At 40.3% G+C, this 13,954-nt stretch overlaps 1 protein-coding gene across 2 annotated transcripts; it reads right to left on the reverse strand.

Moving 5' to 3' along the window:
- Nucleotides 1-888: 888 nt before the first annotated feature.
- eif5a2 (eukaryotic translation initiation factor 5A2) lies at nucleotides 889-13,613 on the reverse strand. Of its 2 annotated transcripts, none has more exons than XM_079528418.1 (5): nucleotides 13,460-13,613; nucleotides 12,055-12,250; nucleotides 10,546-10,650; nucleotides 7,462-7,593; nucleotides 889-5,490 (listed from the first exon to the last, which is right to left on the reverse strand). In XM_079528418.1, exons 2-5 carry the CDS (start codon nucleotides 12,229-12,231, stop codon nucleotides 5,428-5,430), a joined length of 477 nt encoding a protein of 158 aa, XP_079384544.1. In that variant the 5' UTR covers nucleotides 12,232-12,250; nucleotides 13,460-13,613; the 3' UTR covers nucleotides 889-5,427. The 2 variants fall into 2 exon arrangements, with proteins under 2 accessions (XP_079384544.1, XP_079384545.1); XM_079528419.1 differs by lacking the exon at nucleotides 13,460-13,613 and adding an exon at nucleotides 13,328-13,384.
- Nucleotides 13,614-13,954: the final 341 nt, after the last annotated feature.

Raw genomic sequence — 13,954 nt, forward strand, 5'->3', positions numbered from 1 at the left:
CTGTATTAATAATCATGTCACTGACAGGGCTGTGTGAAGCATGTGTCACCATTATGTTACTGTATTAATAATCATGTCACTGACAGGGCTGTGTCACCATTATGTTACTGTATTAATAATCATGTCAATGACAGGGCTGTGTCACCATTATGTTACTGTATTAATAATCATGTCACTGACAGGGCTGTGTCAAGCCTGTGTCACCATTATGTTACTGTATTAATAATCATGTCAATGACAGGGCTGTGTCACCATTATGTTCCTGTATTAATATTGACACACACATTGTGATTAACGATTCAACCCATTAAAGGGCCACTTCACCCCTTTTGCAACCAGAGCTTATTATATTCAGCACAATTACAAACAAGCAAACATATCTTAATGACTATAGTACTACATTGACATGTGATTGTATTTTTGTATGTCCAATTCACGCACTGTGAGCTCAACTACCATCTTTTCTTCTGAAAGAATTGTGTCCTATAAGTTTGAGCAAAGCATTAGCCACAAACTGCAACTAAAGGTTTTCCAACCCTTTATAAGTCCTCGTGTGTGATTTTAGACTTCCCAACAAACAAACGATTTGCCACAAATGTTACAAATATAGGGCTTTTCCCCTGTATGAATCCTCGTGTGTATTTTTAGATCACCTGTTTGACCAAATCCTTTGCCACACACATTACAAATAAAGGGCCTTTAATTTGACAAGTTAATTTCCAGTGTGGTATTGAACACAACAGTAGGCCAATGATGCCCTCTGCTGTTGACATCCAAGCAATACCAGTACTGCTGTAAAACTGAAATATGGATTAATCTTTCATCCTGCAGATTAGAAACCTATGTAGTCCAGACAGATTTCATAAAAAAGTATGGATTCATCATAAACATCAGAATGAACATTTATTTTTTTCCCCAACACAACAGAAACAAAACAGAAAGAGCATTGGTATTCTTAAAATAGTATAGCCATACATTAGTTTGAATGGGGTAGAGACAGGCCCCATTCCAATACTAGTTACCATGCAACTTGTTGTCCCTCCTCTCAGGATGTTGCTCCAGGTTAGACAGACATATCATTCATATCTTTAACATGAGACAAGGAACACAGAATAAATGTAGTGAATCCCCACCTCCATATTCTGGGAACAAAACAGGAATACATACAGGAAACAAAGGGTAATACACCCACTCCCGTGTTTCAACATATAACCCGTGTAGGCGTGTACAAAACAAATGTGACAAATATGCAATTGATTCTCAAAAGAGATGGGGAGGGGGATAAAGCAAAAAGACCCAGCATTCAGACTGGCGGGCCAAATTGGAGCAAACAACTGACCTCGTAGGTCACAACCAATGTGACTGTAACAAAGCCTCAGCACTGATGAGTTTTAACACTGTAACTCCTGTTGCCGTTTCACAAAACAGATCTCCTAACTCTCAATATGGAGCCCTGAGAAAAGGTTGCCATAATGACAGACCTTGGTTTAGATTTGTCTCTACAGTAGATTTGTATCCCAAACGGGTTCAGATCCTGGGTCAACACGGGTGGAGTTCACTGCTTTTTCATTAGAAAGTAAACATTGTCTCAAAGCTGATTATCCCCCCCACCCCACCGCCACCAAAAAAAGAAAAAAACAATGAAAATGTCCAAAGCCCAAAGAAAGACAACCAGGAACTTTAACAGTCAAAATGTAGGACAAGTTTAAATCGGGACAGACAGAATATACAAGAGCTACATATCAGACAGAGTAGAGCAGCAGGATTGGTGGCAGGTTAAGGTTGACAGGAGTCTGCCTGTTCCACCCTGCCTCTGGCTTTGGCTTTAGCCAAGAGTACTTACAGTACTACTTACACAATGTATAGTATGGCTTTTAGAATACTGCGTAGTCTACAGCAATGGCGCTAAAGGGAGCCTAGGAATAATTTAGCCCTCAAAAAATGTTGGCACACACTGGTGCACCCAAGTAACGTCACATCTGCATGAAGGCTGTCGGCATCGGCCCATATGTCTTTATACATCAAGTTTTCATTTAATAATGGCCATCGATAAATGAGCAGTTGAGACGAATAACAATTATCCATAATGTATAAATTATGGATAAGGGGTCTTTTCGGGGAGGCGTCAGAATAAATTATGGATTTAAGACTGTTATTCTTCCCAACTGCTCGATTATAGAATGGGTTTTATTTTTCTTAGACAACATAAATATGTAAGCCTTCCTTCCTTGAGACAAAGGACTCTACATTGTTTGGACAGCGCACTGCCTATTCGACTTTGATTTATGTATTTGTTTTACGTTTGCTCATCCCTACTGGTTATCAATACAGTAAAGATATTAAGATAAGCTTGCATTTAGATTTCAATTCAATACTAGGTATGTTCAATTTGAAGCTTTTAACCCCACACCAAATCACTTTTATAAAGGGAGTGAGTAGTGTCCAAATGTTACTCAAAGCATGCCACTAGGGAGCAACCTACATTATCTCAGGTAATTATACTGTAGAAGTGCAGTTCCAAAGAAGAATTGTGCAATGTGCAGCCCCTACCTATCAACGCCAGTATTTATAAGCCATTGTTTCTAAACAAGCTAGCTCAACCCCTCCCCTTTGGCAACTCCCTCCCTCGTCTATTACAGACTTCACACAAACGTTTTGGGCATAGGCAACCTACTGCAGGTTTAGGCAACATAGATGCTTTCCCAGTCATCACCTGGGGGAATCCATTTTTGAAACAGGTCGATTAAACAATAAAAACAAAAACACAACCCTCCCCAACCCAAATCCAACAGCGTAGCTACTACCAGCAAGCTGTTTGGTTATGTCAAGTGAAGAGGTAGTTAGTATAAATGGATCTAGCAACTAAACTGGTTATTACAAATACAGAATTGCTGTAATGACAACTCAGCCTAAGTGCAGTTATAATTATATGTCATCTTGCGTTGGAAATACACCATAACGCAGCACTGGGATGCATGGATATGGGAGGAGTTGCACAGATTTTACAAAGTGAGAGGTGCCAGGGTGTTTGAATAAATCAGGCAGGAACTCATGGTCTTAAGGCCATGACACACTAAGCCAAAATCAGCCATAACGTTATACTTCATCTATGGTCGACAATTGCCAGGGTTTTTGTGGGTTGTTTGTTTGCGTCTCCTGTGCCGTTGCATGTAGGCACACAATAAACGGTAGCCATTCAACTGACTGAGCATGTTGAATTAGCAGCGGAGGGATTCAGTAAGGAGTGTTCTCCATTTAGCAGTTCAGCCTGAGCAAACCAAAGCACAAGAGAAAGTGAGCAGCAATCTAACGGCAGATAAAGAGTGGAAGTTGGCCGTCAGCTTCAGCTGTAGACTTTGCGGTGTGTTTCAGAGCAGTTTTACATAAGTTTTACATGAGGCAACACAAATTGATCTGATAAATCGCTGCTAATTCCTACAAATCAGCCTGGTGTGTCAGGGCCTTTATAAGAGCTTGAGTGTATGGCGGACTTTGACAACATGCTTTAGAAAGTAGAGAAAAACTGCCACATGCACATACTGTACTTGTCAGACGATTTGTATCAATGAAACCTTCATACTGTCCATATTTTGAGGCACAAGGCCACTTTAAACTAATTTAGAATATTGTATAAAAGTTTTGGAAGGGTAAAATTCAACTAACTTGCAAGTAAATAATACACTTGGAACACCCTATAGACCACATCTGTCTCCAAGAACATATAGTGCTTACAGGGAGGGATGGGTGCTTAAACCAGTGCTACAGAATCAAGATTTGTATAAAAAAGTATGGCACTGCCTTTGTGACCAAGAGGCAGCTATAAACCATTATAGTTGTAGCTTTAGCTGGCCTCCCATCAGTCAGGTCTAATGAGCCATGCATGAACCCCAAGGTAAAACCAAGCTAAGCTATAGGCTCCATAATACAGGAGTCAGGGGCTACATGCTGTAGCTGCTGTTGCACAGTAAATTTGCAGCGTCTATAGTCATATAGCAGTAAGTGGTATTGAGCATGTTCCAATTGACCTATAACAAAACAATAAACAGCAATAAAATCCTATTCCCCAACACACAACTTAAAAAATAATAATAATGTGCTCCTTTTTTCCAATATTAATTTTCTTTACATCTTCTGTCAGAAAGGCCTCATGTGAAAAGTAAAAGGGTTCATAGCTCAGCAGAGAAAAGGGTCCCATTCATCCTGCAGAATGGTTGAGGGCAGAAGCTAGAGGAAGCCAACCTTTGCTGCAGCCATAGATTGTAAAAACATAATGGACGTAATGACCGTGACATCACCCATTGGTTTGTGAAGTCACATTTTGAAGACTCAGGTTTATCATGTTGACCATCGCCATCTTGGATTTCTGCAACCAGCGGTGACTATTTTGAGTGTAGAGATGGGGATACGCACTGATACGCTTCTATGGTGATCACTGTGCCATCTATTTGTCATTCACAATAGCCAGTAGCCACGCCTTAAAGCATACCCTGCGCCTAGTTTACTCTAAATGGGACCGTAAATTAACAAATGAACATCGGCTTAAAACTAGCTATTCCGAACATAAACTCGTTAGGAGAATGGTAAAAACAATCAAGTGAGAAGTAGGGTCATTTTCTCTGACTTCTGTACAATCAGACCTCTTTTTGCTACCAGTGGAGTCGCCTACTGCTAGCCATGAGGAGAGGCTGCATGTTTAATTCACCTCCACAATGGCTTCATTTTTCAGACCAGGACCTTCTACTTGGCTGCAACACTGGGACCAATATGACTTGGAGCCCAGGTACAGAGGTAATACTTAAATGTGGCTGTTGGATCAGACATATGGCTGCCAAGAAGTTTATATAATAGATTACATGTTATTGGTGTCTGTATATAAAGTAAACTGTCAGGCAGTCACACTGCAAGACAATCACTGATGTTATATGGCCGATCGATTCGATATAAGGATCCAAGTGCAAGATTTCAACAACTGGAATGACAGATAATGTAATGTGTGAAGAAGGTTAAGTTGCTGGGTTGAGCCCAGATCCAGCAACTAAAAAGAAAATGTAACTACATAGCCACTGCAAACTTGAGAACTACACTCCTTGTATACAAAATACAGGAATGTTTAAAAAGTAAACAATTAAGAGCAAAAATAATAACGTGGCCCCATGCTCTCTATGAGGAATGTTGCAAAGAATTGCTGGAATAAGTACTTAATTTAAGGAAATCTAATCTGCAGTGGATTAAGTGGTGATAACATCAGTGATCAAAGTGAATGCCATTCAGTCATGAGCCCAAGGTCCACATGGAAGAGCCTGGTTTGGTCTAGTTTCCTGACTTCAGGTGGTCAGCAGGGATACTGGTGAAAATGTGGGGTGAAGGCTATTAGCTTTGGTGAGGCTTCAGAACCAAGAGGCGTGGGAGTGTCCAGACATCTCCTGGTTACATGGGCATAATCTTGGCAGAAATTGCACATTCCTCCTCCAAGGCAATGAGCACTGAGACCTAAGGGGGTTACAAATGAGAGTAATAATAATAATGAATGGCCTATTAGTCAGTTACAGTAAATAGTCAAATGTGGAAGTAGCGATCGGATTAAATTAATATAGCAGACAAAAATTCACTAAAAGTCAAGTTACCAAACAAAACAGAAGCGACAGTATAATAAATAATAACAGGATTTACACTTTACTAACTACCTCTCCTTTCCAACTAGGGCTGGGTATTGCCAACAACCTCACGATCGATACAGAGGCCACGATACGATATGTATCACGATACGATATGTATCACGATACGCGTTGATTGACTAATGACCATGTGTCCTACTAAATTTAGTCCTAGACCACCAATTGCCGAAAATATAAATAATGTTTTATGGAATCATGGATAATGCAAACGATTACTGATAACTGACAGACAGAAACTGATTCCGATGCTTTTTTCATTTTTTTAAAGCCGCGTCACACAGCATTTCCTGCCGTATCGATATGGTACAATATGATACGATTATCGGCAAGGAACACGATACGGTTATTGCCATATTGATTAATTGAACCCACTCCTACTTCCAACATGTCAACAATTTCCACGACAGCACTCTTGTTCATGTTTTCATCAACCTTTAGCAAAAGATATCTATATTTTCACAGACGTCTTTACAACCTGTGATGTGACGTTGATTCTGATGAGCTTTTAATGTCCTACAGTATATTTCAACGATCACATCTTAACACTCAAACAAAAGCCCGGCAAGGAGAGAACAGGGGGCGGGGGAGGGCTGGCAGTCAATTAGTTAAGCCAGACCATCTCAATATCTCGTCCAGTCATCAAATGCTAGAGAGATGTAATTCCACCCGCAAAAGTTGATAACGGGAAGCCATCATCTGCGCTTCAGACCAGAAGGGTATTTGACCAATTATGATCTCGTTCTTGTGTTCACGAAAATATATTTAAAAATATCAAATTTATTTTTGAATTTATATTTCTTCTAAGCTAGCTAGGCTTTGACTAATTAGGTTTCCAGTAGCAGTCATTTATGCGACTGCACAGACCAAATGGAAGTGAGGTGCGGCGGGACATCCACTTCATTTTCTACATAGTTCCTAAAGTACAGCCTGCACAGAATGAAGCAAAATAAGATCTCAAGACTGAAAATGTAATGATGTTTTAGGTATGATCATTCTAAACCTATTTTTTCACCCATTTTTCACATAAGGGGTAAAAGCCAACCAGCTGAAGAAATCACAGATTTGAGGTATTAACCTTTTTTTTTCTTGTTCATGGAAGATGCTTCTAAACTTGTATTCTATTCCTAGTTTATAATACTCTGTCATCTTAAAATAACTAATGACCAAAAAAATAGCCGATCTACAAGCTCACAACACGTCGCGTGTTTGAGCTTGTAGATCTGCTATTTTCGGTGTGCAGCATGCTTTCACAGAAGACACGCTGGCTTCTATGGCATCCAAATGACTGCAATCAGTCGTGACTGAGAGCTTTGATCTATGAACACGTTACTGTAGCTTTATTGTTTATTTTAGATCCCCATTAGTCACTGCCTCAGCAGAGACTATTCTTCCTGGGGTCAAAGTACAATTAAAAACTTTTAATTGTGGTGCCGTGGAAGCATTCGAAAAATGTGGTAGACAACAAGTCTGTCTCAATTGCTGTCTGGAGTGTCGGGAGTAATTTTGATTTATTGCACGTGTGTTTAAATAATTGTGGATGTGCTAAAGAAAGATGTTGGTGCGGATTGCGGATGTACTACTAATGAGTTGGCATGATGTATGGAGAATCGAGATGAAATACCGATGGAGGGGTTGTAGAGTGTGTGTTAAATAATGGATAGGGATGTGTAAACTAATCTAGGGTCCATACCTTTTCCGTCTTTGCCACGATAGTAACAATGCTGTGAAGCCAACAATTTTTCCTTACACTTCTAAATTCACACAATGACTATCTGCTGAAACCCACCATTAATTGGTCACCAGCATCAAACTTCTTCTCTATCTCCTTTCCCAAGTCACCCTCTGGCACCTTCAGGTCATCCTTTATTGTTCCAGTGTCATCCATCAGGCTGAGGTAACCGTCTTGGACACCTAGGAGCTGAAAGAACACCAACATGACAGGAGAAACTTTATCAGCTACAGCAGTGGTTCCCAAACTTTTTCACGTCAAGGACGCCCAAATTGACACTATTTAGCCCCACAGACCCCCATTTGAAAAGATATGCCAGGGACCCCCATAAGAGAAGATTTGTACGGCTCTAGCAGTGACTCTCAACCCGTTTAATTTCAAGGATCCCCAGTTTGACATGCATTAGTCTACGGACCCCCATATTGTAAAATCAATGTTAATTTAACTACCCCCCCCCCCCCCCCCCCCCAAATGGACCCATTGGTTCCATTTGTACAGATCCATAAGGGTCCATTTATTTTCAAACTATCATTTAGCTGGGGATCCCCTGGAACTCCCTCAAGAACCCCTGGGGGTCCCCGGACCCCACTTTGGGAACTACTGAGCTACAGTACAGTATATGCTCTATAATAAATCCGATTTTGCCTTGTTGGAATTTGATATAAAAATTTACTTGACATGCCTTAGACAAGTTGACGCTACATAAAACTTACATAATGGCATGTAGGATGAGATTTACACAGCTACTGTATATCTGAAAGTTAGCAGTTAGAAAGCTTTATCTTAAAAGACGTAGTGAAATTAAAAATACGTTTTTTACACTTTGAGCATATCAGTGGTCATCATAACAATAGATGCGAAAACAATAAGACATTTTACATTTTTGTGTATTTGTATATAAAAAAGCTGATAAAAAGCTGATTTGAATTACTTCCTTTGAACAAAAACATGCTGCGTGATGTCATACCGCTACCCTTATGAATATAAATTAATCTTGATTTCACTGTTTAATTCCCATAGCTGCACGGCTTCAAACACAGCTGATTTTGATTACAGAACTACACATCCAGACAGTGTATTACTCATTTTAAACTTAATCTGCATGCCAAAATAAAAATATGAATCTGAAAACATTTTAGGTTAAAAATAGGCCACGTAGTAGCAAACATGGTTGGCTGGCCTCTCACAATCAGCAGCACTGCTACACACAGCGTATATCTTGTTTGTGTTTGAGCATAGGCATGGTAACGCCCCGCCTGCCTCTGATTGGCCTACCGACACTGCCAGTCTTGACTGTCCTCCGAGGTGGATATAGTTATGCTATATAGTCTGCTGGATAGTCTGATGCGAGGTTACTCCGTGGTGGGAAATAAATTAATAATACAAGTACGGTATGATACAAGAGAACTGTAACTTGTAACTTATATTTTTGTATAAGAGGCAACCTAGATATACAGGTGTGGTGGACAAGACTATTTATTTAAAGTTGTCAAAGGGAGCAGTGAGGCAGTCTCACTTTTTGTAACCTTTAGTGCTAAAAACTTGCTGACATCTTCAATGTCAGCAAGTCCCATATGAGCTTATAACAGAAATAAAGAATGCTCAAAAAGTTCAGCGCCTCTTTGCAGTGTCAACACTGAAGACAGTACATCCCCAATGGCAAGCAATAATTACTGTTCCCCTAACCCTTTTCAGGAATAGAGTACAATTCAAACAGTAATAAGTATGAGTGAGAGTCACAAGAGCATTCTCGCCAACACTCACTGACAACTGCATCAGGGACATTATTATTTATTTTCTTTAGATCCCAGAGGGATATCTCTCCTTTACATTAACGACATGAGAGCTGCCTGTCACTGCAAATTGTTCTTGTTTGCGGACGACTCAGCACTCCTGATCTCGGGTGAGAACAAAATGCAAGTCGAGGAGGCTCTCAGTTCCGAACTCACCAAAATCTGTACTTGGCTTACCGACAACAAACTCTCACTACATCGTAAAACAGAATCTATTCTTTTGGGATACAAACATTCCCTCAGTAAGGTCAACATAAATGACATCAAGGTTAAAGTTGATGACATAGTAACCTCCAGCAAAGAACAGATTACATATTTGGGCTGTATTCTCGACAACAAGCCCTTCTTTGACTATGCTTCCAACTCTTGGTTTTCCAGCATCACAATGTCACTTAAGACTAAGGATATGATCCTTCCCCCTTAAACAGGTGATCACCCACCCTTCCTTTTTCCCCACACTGTACATAGTTTTTTCTTTTTCCTGAAATGATTTTAATGTTGTTATTGTTATTGTATTTGTTATTGACGATTTGGAATTTTGTTGTTATTATTCATGTTATGTCTATGAATTGATTGCATAGGGCCTAAATGGAAACAAGACCGCAAGGACATTTTTGGGTGCTACTGCTATCTGTTTTTGTTTTGTTTAAGATATTTTTTTGCTTTTTTGCCTTTATTGATAGATGAACAGTAATCAGACAGGAAATGGGGAGAGATTGGGGGTGACACACAGCAAAGGTCGTTGGAATGGGGACTCAAACCCGCGACGCACTGTAAAGCTGGACCACCAGCGCAGGTGCCCAGACGGCTACGCCAGCCGCCCGAGCCGGTGCTATCCCTTATGAACCAAGTATTTGACTGTACAGTGTTGCTGTTTTTTCATTTATGCTCAATAAACTATTCAATCAATCAATTCAATCCCAAATGTTTGCATCTTTGTGAAGTGAACCTTAGTTGGAATTATCTGATGTTAACACTTTAAAGGACAACTTAGTTTTTATCCAACCAATGTTCATGTTTTAAGTTGTTATTAGAGATTGTAAAAGACGAGTCATTTTTTTTAAATTTGCTACCTTCTTTCGTTTTAGCGATTTTCGCAATTGTTTTGACAGGGTGACAGAGGCATTCGTGCAAGTGGCTAAATATTGTAACCAGCTAAATATGGCATACTGTGTGTATGCTCAAACAAAAGAATGCAGTAAATGGAAAAAAATATATAACATGAACCTTGGCTGAGAAAACCAAAGTAGTCCTTACAGATGTTGCAATATACTATTCATCGCTGAGGCAAGACACAAATATTTTAAGTATTACATCACAAAATGTGTTTGATATCAGGGTTTCTCACCTGGTACTCTTTCCTCCTGATATTAGGAACCTCCATGTTGTGAGTGGAGGGACAAATATCTTCATACTTCTTCCCAGTAAAGATGTCAATCCCAACCATGTGAACCTGGGAGAACAGATGTATAATGTGTACTTGTTTCTTACTAAATCTGCCCCAAACCAAGCGAGCACCTGGGCCAGACGTGGCTCCAACTTCTGAATGAGAAGGAGTGGTTGAATAATTATACAACAGCATTACCACGTAAATCTGATATATTTGTAGACTGTAGTAGCCCTATATTTCTCTTTGCCGAAAATAGCCGAACTACATGTACTAAGAAATGCCAAGAAATAATATGGTTCAAGACACGTAACCCATTAAGACCTGAGGCCGATTCTACAAACATCTTGGTAGTTTTCTGAAAAATGTATGTAGCCCTCAGTGGGTGGGGGGAGGGCACGAGTTAGTCTGACGTCCCCTTAGTCCGACATACGTTGCCGGTTAAGACTCACCCATGGTTTCCGCATGCGGTTAGGGTTATGGGTACAGTTAGTAATGTTGGATTATTGTAAACTGACTCCACCAGATGGAAAACGCATTGCTTCACATTTTGTTTCACAACGAGCTTCCATCTGGAATCACTGTAGCCCAATCGCTGAAGAAGTCCATCCCTTTTTTCATGCACCCCCATTGCTCCTGGGACCCCCAGAAGCAAATATTTCAGTTATTTTCACCAAAAATAGAAGATTTACAAGCTCATAGCACGGCAAAAAGGTCCTGCACTGTGAGCTTGTATATCTGACATTTTTAAATAGCTTAAGACAACAAAGAAAACACAGCTCATCTGCTGAAAAAACTTAAGTGAGGTGCTGGAGTCACAAAAGGATAAGGCAAATAATAAAGGGAAGCTACGCACACTCAGATCTGTGCACAATCATTTATTTGCAAGCTTTCGGTCAGTATAGACTTCAGGCACTTGAAGAAGGTCAGTATAGACTGAAAGCTTGCAAATAAATGTATTGATTGTGCACATGTAACGCCCGAGATTCGAACTTGGGTCTCCCGCGTGAAAGTTCAATATCTTAACCACTAGACCAAAGGGATATCGCTATGGACCGGGGGAGATATTACTTATTTTTTTGAGGCCATCAGGCAGAGGCTCTGGGCCACTCTGCTACACTCTCCCCCCTTTTGACCTCCTCCCACAGGGAAACCCGATCTGGGTCAAGGCACCAATGTAACACCCGGGATTCGAACTCGGGTCTCCCGCGTCAAAGTCCAATATCTTAACCACTAGACCAAAGGGATATCCCTATGCTCTGGGGGAGATATTAGACTTTTGTTTTTGAGGCCATCAGGCAGAGGCTCTGAGCCACTCTGCTACACACAGATCTGAGTGTGCTGAGCTTCCCTTTATTTTTTGAATAGCCAAAGTATAAAATAATAAGTGATTACACAGAGTTAGTAGACGCTTTCCCTATGTTAATAGGTTAAGAACCGGATTCGAAATTATGCACCAGGTGATTTTACCTTGGCATGTCCATGCTTCCCAGTCTTGGAGGTGGACATGTCAACAATCTTGCAGGGGCGTCCCTTCAGCATGACATGGCCATTCTTCCTCAGCGAGGAGCATTGCGTGGGAAAGGTGGAGGAGGCTCCAGAATCTGTACTGGAGAATTCAGCATCGAGGTCTGAGTTCGGGTTCATGATTACTGCTCACAGGATGCTGGAATATTTGACACAAATGGACACAAGAAAAATAAAAACACGCTACATATGAACTGTGGAAGCTGTAGCATATTATACTTCCGAGTACTGCAGTACAAATGCATCACAATCCAAATGCATCACAATCCCTCATCATTGTAATTACTTAAACAAAGCCTGATTAACCAAACCATGCAATAATTCAATAATAAATTACAATTGCGTGTGCACAAGAGAAAACCACTAGCATCCACTAAGTTAAGGGGTTTTACTAAATATCTCGAATAGATGTATTGGCCGGTTTGTTAATATCAAATATGTGCAGTGAATGATGCTATAATCTGACTTGAATGCACTGCATGTTTGTCATTCACTTAGTCTTTGCCTACGTGGCCATTGTGGAACATATTGTTGTACGTTAGTCACAGCTTGCCAGGATGGGATGCTCCATAAATTGGATAAAATCCAAGTGGTCACTGGTCAGTCAACTGTAAAATTAATCATTAGACTTTCCGATTTAAAACGCTAGCTGAAATTAAGATGCCAGTAATGTTAAGTGTGTTATATTATTAACCATTATGCTTCCATCTATATGATTCTGATTCATCTATATTATTCTATAGCATATGTAAGTACCGGTACTATGCCAGCTGTGTGGGTTGAAAATGGAATGTTGTTAGACTACAAATTGTCCAATAGATCAGCTGACACCAGCATTTGAATGTTCAAACTTGTTTTTGTTTCGTCATCGCGGTGCTGCTTTTGACATTTCTTTTGACAGCTAACGTAATTAGCCAGGTTAGCTGCACGACAACCCATGCTGTTACCTCGTTGAGCAGAACGTACTGTATTTGGCCGATTCGTCAGCTACGTGGCAAATCAGCCAGAGACAGCTGAGCCAGTTTACAACAAGCTAACGTGGCTAAAAACAGTTAGCCTCCGGTGGGCGACGCCACCCTTCCATTCTTTTTAACGCTAGCTACCAATGTGCACATCATACTGTACATCCAAGTAGATATAGAACGTCAACACAGCTTGCTAGCTAACTTCTTTTGATTCATAGCCGAACACCAGCTTTCTCGAGACACGCACGCACTTTTTCTGGTCTTTTTTTTTCTTCTCGTCTCATTAAAAAGTCAACTCCCTCACAGATTAGCCAAAGCAGAAGAGGCCACAAATGTGGTAACTGCGGTTTACAAATCTGATATTAATGTAGCACTGCGCTTACCTTCCAACAAAAGGCGTACGTCAGTAGAGCACTCACTGCAGGAGGATACACAGATACTGGGGAGGGTAGGGCGGAAGTGCTTCGGCAGTGTGAGGAAAGCAGATGAGTATGGCTGGGACCGAGGCTATAGTCCGGGAGCGAAAGGGTGATTTTTGGCTGAACGTGGTTTCGTCAGATAACGTTTTTTTCTCAAGTGATTCTTGTAGCTTGGGGTCACCTCTTAAAACAAGAGGGTGTGTAGCAACTCATAATGTAATAACTGCTCAGTGATATCCCTTGAGCATTTTTTGTTATGAACCCCTTAATGCCGGAAAATCCACACAAAATAGAGTTGTATGGTATTTAATGCTAAATACTTGGTCTAAATGCATCAAATTGGCTTTCTACAGTGTTTATGAATTTTGATATGCATAATGAATTGGATTTATGATTAATGCATTATTAATTAATGCATATTAATCCCTTCATGCCAAAGATCCCATAAAAGATATAAAC

Source organism: Electrona antarctica (assembly GCF_951216825.1).
Source record: "Electrona antarctica genome assembly, chromosome: 18".
NCBI classification, from domain to species: Eukaryota; Metazoa; Chordata; class Actinopteri; order Myctophiformes; family Myctophidae; genus Electrona; species Electrona antarctica.

Coding starts and splice junctions, on each gene's coding strand:
- eif5a2 (XM_079528418.1), bottom strand. CDS start 12,231: ATGAACCCGAACTCAGACCTCGATGCTGAATTCTCCAGTACAGATTCT. Junction 10,651..12,054: donor GGAAGCATGGACATGCCAAG/GTAAAATCACCT, acceptor CTGTTCTCCCAG/GTTCACATGGTTGGGATTGA. Junction 7,594..10,545: donor TCAGGAGGAAAGAGTACCAG/GTGAGAAACCCT, acceptor GTGTTCTTTCAG/CTCCTAGGTGTCCAAGACGG.